Source organism: Anopheles aquasalis, chromosome 2, assembly GCF_943734665.1.
Source record: "Anopheles aquasalis chromosome 2, idAnoAquaMG_Q_19, whole genome shotgun sequence".
Classification (NCBI taxonomy): Eukaryota; Metazoa; Arthropoda; class Insecta; order Diptera; family Culicidae; genus Anopheles; species Anopheles aquasalis.
Window position 1 is genome coordinate 32,387,501 of NC_064877.1, and position 10,000 is coordinate 32,397,500.

The following is a 10,000-nucleotide window of genomic DNA, read 5'->3' on the forward strand; positions in this document are numbered from 1 at the left end:
TCTCGGTTGCCCCGTTGTCGCGAGTGTGGCCGATCGCGCACTTGCCGTACGCGAAATTCCATCAATATTTTCTGTCGCTTCATAGCGTTCCGCAAACTCAAGTACAATGAAAAAGGAAAGGTGGAGACATTCGGGTTTGCAAATCCCCGGCAGGACCCGGGAGAAGCTGACATTAGTCTGTGGAGCGCCAATCTGAAGCAGGTTCCCGTAGATCTGTCTACTGAGAAGGCCAAGTTTTTGCTCGGGCAGGTGGGATATAAGTTTTGCGAGCTTTTCTACCAAGAAAAGGAAGCCTACTTTGAGCACATGGCGGAAGGTGCGTAGTCAAGACCCGGTTGATGTGATAAAAAATAACGATTGATGCTGATGCTTTTTTATGCTTGCTTTGGTTGCAGATAAGACCGTTGCTTGGAAACAGGCCGTTCGGGGGGTGCGAGAGATGTGCGATGTGTGTCAGACGACACTCTTCAACCATCATTGGGTGTGCAGTTCATGTGGATTCGTGGTATGTCTGGACTGTTACAAGGTAAGACACTACGTGGTCCCAATGTCGTTCGTCTCACAATTCAATTTCTAACTCTTCTTGAACTTGCTTTGCAGTGTCGCAAAAATGGTATTCGAACGATAGAATCAACGACCAAAGATAAGGATGCTAACGGTTGGTTGCTGTGTACCGTTACAAAGGAACCGCACCTCCAGTCGCTTCTGCTGCTAACACAAATCATCCCGGGCAACTGCTTGTACAAGTTGGTTCACCAAATGCACGGTATCTGTGCTTTGCTCGAGATTCCGCTCAACTGTGAGTGCCCGTTGAGTCAGGAGGCACGCTTCCGGAAGATTAAGGACAAGTTTCAATTCATTTATCCCATGCCCATTTATCCCATTGGTAGAGAAATGGGTGGCGCCGGGACCACCGATGTTCCAAATCTGGTATCGGTCACTGTCAAAGAGATAAACCCAGTAACAGTGGCCAACTTACAGAAAGATGAGAAAGACGGAAAAGCGATTGATTGTAGCATCGTGTTTGCAAGGCAATTGCGTACAAACCCGCCAGCAGCAGCGATCCGAACGGAACAGGCTGGTGCGGTCTCACCACGACGAGAGAAGCAAGGATATAGCTTTGATGGTTTTCAACAAGAGATTCGAACCGACGGTGATCATTTTGACGAAAGTCTCTACAAATTGCCTTCTTCAGCGGGCGAAACTACGAAGGACAATTGTGCGGCTGAGGTTGAAGAGGATTTAGTAAAAGCGGGTGATACAGCGATGAAGTTGAATGTTCCAGAAGAAGAAGAACACGATAATACCACCAGCTGCGAAAGCGTCGACAGTGCGCGTGCCGCTAACAGCGATCTCATTTCAAGTGCCAATGATGGCACTAGTGCCACCGACGAAGATAAAATGGAACCATCGGAATCAACATCAACTGAGCAGCCAGTAATTGAGCAGAATCAATCGCCGGGTGTTAAGCCTGAAGTTCGACCGGAAGACAATCACGATAAGGCGTCTTCAGGCAAGGCAAACTCCGCTCGTGCTGCCGAATTGGTGAAGCCGCTCGTGTTGCCATACAGCGAGGAAGGACGCTTCAAAGCTTCGCCACCGATGGACTCCAAAACGTTCGCCATGATCGTGAAACAGATGGTAAAGTTCGACCAAAGTATCAACATATTCAACACCATCGAAAAACACATGACGACGGCGAGGGAAGAAATAGGAAATTCCGTCTCCCATTTAGGCGACTTTGTGGAGATTGTGGCTATTCAGCGAGAGCGGTTGCACCAATTTCTTTCGGATTTTTTAAACGATTTCGTGTTCCTGAGCGGCCAGCAGCAGTACGATAATCCGTCGAATGAACGGCTGATTCTTGAGTACAATGTTCGTATGAAGGAGAGCAAGAACCAGTTCCGCAGCAAAGCCGAACGGAAGATGACGCTGGCTGTATCGAAAAAGCTGTACCCGAACGTATCGCACGAGTGGCTTTGTAATGGGAAGCTGTTACGTTTGCTGGATCCACTGGATGGTAACAACTACCGGACGTTCCACGAACAGTGGGAACGCGGCCAACCAGTGATGGTGTCGTCGGTTTCGCGCGCGATGAACATGGAACTCTGGAAGCCGCAATCGTTCGGCCGCGATTTCGGGAGTCAGCTGAATGATCTCATTAACTGCCTGAATGGGAAGATTGTCCGGGGTCACGAGATGCGCGTGTTTTGGGAAGGTTTCGAACGCATTGGCGACCGTCTCATTGACGAGCGCCAGCGACCGATGATGCTGAAACTGAAGGATTGGCCACCGGGTGACGATTTTGCCGAAATGATGCCGACCAGATTTTACGACCTCATGAAATCTCTCCCACTGGCAGAGTACACGAGGCGTGAAGGGCGCTTAAATCTGGCCAGCCGACTGTGCAGCTTCTTTGTGCGACCTGATCTCGGTCCAAAGATGTACAGTGCGTACGGATCGGCCCTGCACCCCAACAAAGGTACCACAAATTTGCACCTGGACATATCGGATGCCGTGAACGTGATGGTGTACGTCGGAGTGCCATCCGATGTACGACGAGACGGGTACAATAACAAAATTCTCAAATCGCTCGATGCGGACGCTTGCGATGCACCGACCATGCGCAGATTGAAGCAGCGACGGGAGCTACCGGGTGCGTTGTGGCACATTTATCATGCTCAGGATGCGGACAAGATCCGTTCGCTGCTTAGAACGATCGATCAAGAGCGTGGCAACACCGTAAAGCCAAACCATGATCCAATACATGATCAGAAATGGTACCTCGATCAGAACATGCGCCGGAGGTTGCTACAGGAGTACAACGTGGAAGGATACTCGATCGTGCAGTGTGCGGGCGATGCCATTTTCATACCGGCCGGCGCACCGCACCAGGTCCGTAACCTGCACAACTGTGTCAAGGTGGCGGAAGACTTTGTTTCGCCCGAGAACATTGCCTACTGCGTGAAATTAACGAACGAGTTTCGACACCTCAGCAAGACGCACTCAAACCACGAGGATAAGCTACAGATCAAAAACATTATCTACCACACCGTAAAGGACGCGATTTCAAGTATCGCTAATCCGATGATACAAATGGCAAACGGTCAACGTATCGAGAACTGTGACTCGTAATACCGATAGGGACAGATGCCTTGAAACATTGTCGGTCGTTCGTGTACAATAAAAATTCGATTAAGGGAATAACAAAAGATATCTAGATTACGAATAGTGAAACTTATGATAGTGCAAAAGATAAATAAATGAATTTAAACAAAACCTTAAAAAATAATGAAAATAAAAGTCTGGCTAAACAAACGAACAACCTTTTTTATTTAGGATCATGTTGAGCAAACCAATATGGCGTAGGTAACCAGCGGTAGAACCAGATTATCGATCTGATCGGTACGCGATTCGACGAGTGCGTTGACTATGATGGCAATTCCGGCGTAAGCTGCTCTACTAACAGAAAGATGTATCAATCCCAGATGATACATCCCGTACACAGCCAACGATTGTAGTATCACCGAGGCTAACGTTCCTTCCACTGATTTGTTGGTAGAGGCTGAAACGAAGGGATACGAAATGGAATGAGCTTCTCTGCTTATAAATTGGGCTGCAACCTGCTTACCGTTCCATTTGTGTCTGCCAAAATAATAACCCACGACACTAGCAGCCGTATCACCGATACCGATCGATAGGATACCGGCCGAAAGTAGCAGCATCTGCAGTCCGGCAGAGTTGGTAAGATCACAAGGAGATGGATAGAGCCAAAGTGGTAGCGTGCAGCCAATGAGCAAGTATAGCGGTGTAAGTGCCACTGCGCCAGCATCTTTCTCGTCGATAAACAACCGCACTGCGGTGTTCAGTATCGGTGCAACCGGTTCAAGCTGTATAAGCCGGGCCATCTATAATTGAGAAGCGATCGTGGAATGGTCAGTCATGGCAAACGAACTCAGGTAGATAGCAAAGTGTAAAGCATTACCTCGAGCACGATAAACACCGCAAGCATGAGGCCACTGGCAAGATAGAGCATCTTGCACTGGTACCAAAGCCCGGGTGCGTACACCAACACGATCAGCACGTGGAAAACCTTTCGGGTTGCTGTGGTCGATTGTCGTCCTTTGTTGAAGTGCCACATGACGAAGGAAACGGTGACAACCAGCAGCCCAAGGTAGACCACGGTCGTTACCATAGTTTCCACATCGCCGACCAGGAACAGCACCAGGCGAGTGATGGCCGGTTGCTTACCAATCGGGCACAATGCCACACCGAGCGTCGTTAGGGCTAAGGAAATCCAGAACGGAATAGAATATCTAAGTACGCGCAATGAGTACGTGAGGAAAAGCAGCAGGCCAATGCCCACTAGGCCGATCTGAAAAATGAGCGAGAGCATCAATCGTTTGTCTAGGGCAGGCTATATCCACTCCACGGTGCCATACCTGCAGGATAAGATAAATTGTGGACATATCCGTCAGCTGGTCACCAATGTCCGAGTGTAACAGAACGCGAGGCAGCTGCAGCAAAGCGCTGTATGCGAACGATACCAATCCTTGGCAAACGACGAATGCTTCACCGTATGTGAAGCCCTTTGGAACCGCTCGTAATATCGTAAAATACAACCGATCGTACAGAACGATCGGTAGTACAGCGCTAACGACACAGAACACCACATTTTCCGCCAGGCACGTGTGGAACAAGAGCGCAAGGAGCGCCGAAAACGTAAGCTGCAGCAGGACTTTATGGCGACCGTTGAGGCGTCCACCGAGCTGCCCATAGATTGCTAGCGAGTGTAGCAACAGACCACAGGTCACAATTACGCTGCGCTTGTAATCCTGCGGTAAATGTGGATGGTGCTGGTGATGTTGATAACTGCGCCAAATCGTGCCCCCATAACACGCTGGTAGCAGCGCACAAAGCCACCAACCATCGCTTACTCCGGGCCTACAAAGGACGACAGTTAGTTGGCGTAAGGACAAAGGATTTGCCTCGAATTTACCGTTTTATGTAGGAGCCACCTTTCGTCGGCATTCTGGCCGGAGGAAGTTACATGATTTAATTTAGATAACGAGATCGCGGCGAACGACGAACCCACTCGACCGTGGTGTGTCGTGTGTCTACAACGTCAGAGCCTGCTGTGACAGCGCTGTCAAACCGGGCCTCGCACGCTTTTTCCACGCTTTTTGCTGGCTACCCGGAACGAGTTTCTGAAAGTGCGTGCGCCGAAAATCATGGTGATTAAAGAACAAAACACTCCGGCTACGGTGGAGGAGACGAACAGCGCCATGGACGACACATTCGGCTGTGGGGAGACGGGTGAAACACCGGCCAAAACACACATCATCTCGCAGGAAATCAAGTTCGCCCGTGCACTGGCCGGTAACGATGCTAAGTTGCGGCGGAAGGTGCTGAAGAATCTGGAAACTTGGCTCACTACACGCAGCCAAAGTACCTTCGGTAAGGATCTTATGCCACGGGCTCCCGACCCCGTCTACAACATGCTCTATCATTCCTCGTTATTGCAGTATTCAGCGATGCGGACTTTTTGCGCCTCTGGAAGGGTCTGTTCTACTGCATGTGGATGTCGGATAAACCGCTGGTGCAGGAAGAGCTGGCCGAGTCGCTTGGTGCGCTGGTACGCTGCTTTCAACACGACGTTCCTGTAGCGTTACAGTTTTTCAAAGCCTTTATCGTGACCATGGGCATCGAATGGTTCGGTATCGATCGCTGGCGTACGGACAAGTTCATGATGGTAACTGGAAGATCCCTCACGTATCTTTGCCCTCACTAACCCAATCTCCTGATCGTTTACAGCTTGTGCGTCGTGTGACACGCCAGATGCTCTTTTTGCTGCACGAAACCGGCTGGCAAACGGAACACGTCGCACTGTTCGTGAAGACGATCGAGACCACCATACTGGACAGTGAGGTATCTCCGTTCGGTCTCACGAATCATTTCAACGATTTGCTGCTGGAAGAGGTGGCCAAAGTGAGCGACGGTGACGTTCCCAAGGGTATCGTTACACAGCTGGTCGAACCATACGTTCGCTTTCTGATGCAGTGCTCGGACAAATCGGTTGGATCGGCGACCACGACCAATATCTTCCACGCTCTGTTCCGACAGTCGCAGCTGGGGCAAGCGTTCGAAGAAAAGTTTGAACTGTGGAAACGAACCGGCTTCATCCACGGACATATTGACAAGGTACAGTTTGATGTCCAGTACGAGTACGAGAACGACGACGGCGAAGAAGGTGAAGGTGAAGAGGCGAACGAGCAAAAGGATGATGACGGCGAGGGAAGCGATGATGATGCTGGGGATGAATCTTCGGCGACAAAGCAGAAAGTGTACGATCCCCGGGCGGGACGAGTGAGTGTAACCATACCGGAGATTGAGTTTGATTGCGAGGAAATCATTTCGCTGTTCGAAAAGTATCGCTTCAAATCCTTTGTTACGACCATTGGCAAGAAGAATGCCACGCTACTGGTGAAGCAGTTCAAAAAGTTCGCTGACGGCATTTATCCGCTCGGTATTCAGCGTATGCCAAGCATTAATCCTCGCAACTATCGCGTGGACATTGACGAGCAGGTTGAAGATTTGGAAGAGTTTCGCCGGGAGCTGTACGGTGACCAGAAGGCCACAAACTGGAAAGAGAGAAAGCGCGAAATACGGTTGCAGAAGAAGTTGGCACGCGAACAGCAACAGCAGACCGCTGGCGGAGAGGACGGAACGGATGGAGCTGGTACTGAGCAGGAGGCTGACGATACGGCTGAACCGAATACCGTGGTTGCGAAGAAGAAAAAGTCCAAGAAACGGAAGCTCAATCCGACGGAATTGAAAAAGCAGCAAAAAATGGAACTATTGAAACGTAAAAAGGAGGAAAAGATGAAACTGCTCAAGGAGCGATTAAAACAATCGAAAAAGAATACCACAAACGAAACCATAGCTCGCAAGATGGAAGTCAATAGCGGCAGTAGCGTGGATGAAAAAACACCTAAGCTATCCTCGAAAAAGAAACTCGATATGTCTTCCGAGTCACTCGCAAAATCACCCAGCAAGATTCAACCACCATCAACCGCGGGACAAGCGGTAAAGCAAGCAAATGTTGGCAAAAAAGCAGGCAGCAAAAACGGCAACAAACAACCGTTTCAAACCGTTGATGAATGGTCGGAACCACTGAAAGATGGCGAGGAAGAGTACTTTATTGCTTCGCGTAAACTAAAGAAAGCCTCAAAGATGAACCTCTCGTCCGTTTCTTCTACTTCACACACTCCGGTTGCTGATGAGCGGAAGAAGGGTTCGCTCAAAAGGACACCGCCTACTGGACAGCAGGCCACCGATTCCACTAAGGATGATCACGAACCAGTAACGCCAGCCCGGAAGCGTGTTAAGATTGCGCTGAACAAGAACGTAGCACAGGAACTGGATGAGCACGTAAAACAAGTCAAAAGTTCCCCGCAAATGCCATTCGATTCAGCAAAGAAACCCACAAAGAGCCTGCTGAAACCGAACCTTATACCAAGCCCGGTCAATCCATTCTACAAGAAGAAGATCGGCCTCAAGTGAGCGAGCAGGGGGAAGCAGTACCATGGGTGGGGAGAGAAGCAAAGGGTACTTTGTAAAATAGAATTTCGTGTTTTTTCACCTCAATAAAACCCAATTTAATGAAAATACAGTCAAACCTTGAACTGTACTTGAAGCTAGGACAAAGAAAACGTGTTGAAAGATTAAATGACCGAAGAGTTGATAACTGTAATCGATATTCTAAATTCAAGACTGGAAACTGTCTGCCACCATATTTTTATTTCTTTCCTTTTCCATGAATGGACTCTAAATAGTCGCTAGGACTAAGCTGACAACAGTTTGAAGTTTTTTTGTCCTTTTTTATTTTCTTTAATCCTACATATTTTTTTTCTTATTTTCCTTTAAATAAAATACACTTTAATACAGCTAGTTGAACGTAACTCTACCCATAGTTCAAATAATAATCCACAGCAATATGGAAGAAACAAGGCTGCAATAAAAATGTGGTCAAGATACAAAAACGGATGCGACAAAGCGAAGAACGAAGAACCATAAGTCAAGATCCTTGAGAAAGGACCACTGCTTCTGATCCAAAGCGGGTGGGGGACTGATAATCAGTGAAAGAGGAGAGCGAGAGACAGAGAGAGGGAGCGAGTTACCACTTGAAAAAGATACTCTAAAGTGTATAGTAACGGATTTTACATATTTTTTTTTTTGATAAATTTTCATATCACCACAAGTCTTAGTGTTTTCCGCTCATTCTCTGCATACAAGTAGCCATCATGCCGATGGGCTTCCTTCCTCCTCCTTCTCCTTTTTCCTTTCATTACCATCAGATGAAGCTCAACTCTAGTTGCTACCACCACCGTATACGTTCTCGTCCGAGTAGGCAATGTACAGGAAGTAGTCCTCCTCATGATGCTCGTGGTACAGCGAGCCCATGGTGGCCGACGTTGGCGGGATCACGTTGTTGACAAAGAAAAACAGTGCGTCTTCCGGGCGCAGATGGATTCGCTTGCGGATGAGGAAGTAAAACTGGCCAACGGTCAGATCGGATGGGACGAGATACTTTTTCTTGTCGAGATCGTCAATCCGGGCCTTCGGGGCCTTCTCCACAATGACCTGTTGGTGGGAAGGAATTGGAAAGAGCCGAGATTAGCAGCGTATTAGGGCGGTTCGATTATCGTACTGCTCATTTTTGCATTCTCATTTAGTCTCGTCTGCTGCTACCCGATTCCGTTCCGCCGTATTTCCAACGATGCTCATCAAGCGTGACCTCATTTCCCCTGAGCAAAGGTGTTTTGTTTACGTACTACAACCACAGAGACGAGACCGCGGAATTGCAAGATTTCGATGTCGATAGATAAGCCTGGTGAGGGCCTCCCCGGGGACGGATGACGCGCGCGTACAAGAACGATCTCTTGCATCAACTTGGGCAAGCGTTTGTTGTGTACTGGCAACATTATTGGCACATCTCAGCTGATATCCACAGCTGAATCGCGACCAGCTGGCGATATGTATATGCCCTTGACAATGAGGAGATTGTGCTTGACTTCTTTTCGCTTCGCTTGTATCATTTACTGGGCAGTATCGGGCTCTTTTTATAAATAAAAAATGATCTATTTTCAGAGTAGTTCAACAACCGAGTTGGTGAACATATAATTTTCAAACAATCAACCTTTAAACCCCCACCACCCACTTGGCGACACAGCTGATCTCGTCTCTCCCTCCCTCTGCAAGTTGTTTGTTATTGGTGTTATTGTTATTGTTGTTTCCCTTGGTACAGATGTGTGCGTGCGATGGTTGTTCCCTAGTGTGCAGCAGCTTGGTTTGTGCCAAAGCAAGCGGAAAAAAACACAAGGCGACAGTGACGAAGACTGGCTTCTCCGCGATGCACATATACTACCAGTCCCCTCCCTGCGTCACGCAATGCCTTTTAACAAGATTCCGATAAATCCACTGGCCCACTGCGGCACAACGGCTGTGCGATCGGATGATTCACATCCCTCCACCCACAACGGATGTTGTTTGAGGAGCCCTTCATCGAGCGGTTATCGCCAAAGGACAAACACCAGCTGGCCGTGGCTTTGTCAAGGCTCTTGGAGAGCACGGTTCTTCCGGAAAGGCCAAAAACCATGCATGGACCATGGTCGCGTCCGTAATTTGCGATACGTGCTGTATCTGGTGAAATTTTCGCTGAGTACGTGTAGGTGAGAACGGATAACCTACTGCGAAGTTCCGATCCGACGGTGTCATGGCTGGCTGGTTCGCTCGCAGCGAGTGGAACGTAGCGCAAAAAAAAGCAAAAACAAAGAAACCATCGCGAACTCGTTTCCATGACGCAATAACCTTGGATTATGAGGGAAATTCTAAACGATCGCGCGTTCCTCTGCCAATTACGGGCTAGGATTTCCTATGATATGAGAAATGCAAAACTGAACGCCTTTGAAAAGTGATATTCGGTTCCTCATTAATTCAG

General features: G+C 48.5%; 4 protein-coding genes across 4 annotated transcripts in view; 2 read left to right on the forward strand and 2 right to left on the reverse strand.

The window, feature by feature from the left end:
• The window catches only part of LOC126569016 (lysine-specific demethylase 3A-A), a 4,990-nt gene extending 1,706 nt beyond the window's left edge, over positions 1-3,284 (forward strand). The window contains exons 5-7 of the mRNA XM_050225793.1: positions 1-316; positions 396-526; positions 601-3,284. The exon at positions 1-316 is cut by the window's left edge and continues 185 nt beyond it. Of these exons, the coding sequence (XP_050081750.1) occupies positions 1-316; positions 396-526; positions 601-3,135 (2,982 nt within the window). The 3' untranslated portion in view covers positions 3,136-3,284. The remainder of the gene's footprint in view (positions 317-395; positions 527-600) is intronic.
• A 26-nt stretch (positions 3,285-3,310) lies between these two features.
• On the reverse strand, positions 3,311-5,114 carry LOC126569022 (dolichol kinase). Its single transcript, XM_050225803.1, has 5 exons — positions 5,000-5,114; positions 4,443-4,944; positions 3,986-4,375; positions 3,632-3,908; positions 3,311-3,565 (listed from the first exon to the last, which is right to left on the reverse strand). The coding sequence occupies exons 1-5, from the start codon at positions 5,029-5,031 to the stop codon at positions 3,342-3,344; spliced, it is 1,425 nt and encodes a 474-aa protein (XP_050081760.1). The 5' UTR covers positions 5,032-5,114; the 3' UTR covers positions 3,311-3,341.
• A 117-nt stretch (positions 5,115-5,231) lies between these two features.
• Positions 5,232-7,563, forward strand: LOC126574495 (ribosomal RNA processing protein 1 homolog). The gene is made up of 4 exons (XM_050234736.1): positions 5,232-5,457; positions 5,526-5,752; positions 5,815-6,201; positions 6,340-7,563. The coding sequence occupies exons 1-4, from the start codon at positions 5,232-5,234 to the stop codon at positions 7,561-7,563; spliced, it is 2,064 nt and encodes a 687-aa protein (XP_050090693.1).
• Positions 7,564-8,205: 642 nt separating this feature from the next.
• LOC126574502 (gamma-aminobutyric acid receptor-associated protein) overlaps positions 8,206-10,000 on the reverse strand; it is a 2,516-nt gene continuing 721 nt past the window's right edge. Inside the window, exon 3 of the mRNA XM_050234749.1 lies at positions 8,206-8,643. Coding sequence (XP_050090706.1) covers positions 8,371-8,643 — 273 coding nt within the window. The 3' untranslated portion in view covers positions 8,206-8,370. The remainder of the gene's footprint in view (positions 8,644-10,000) is intronic.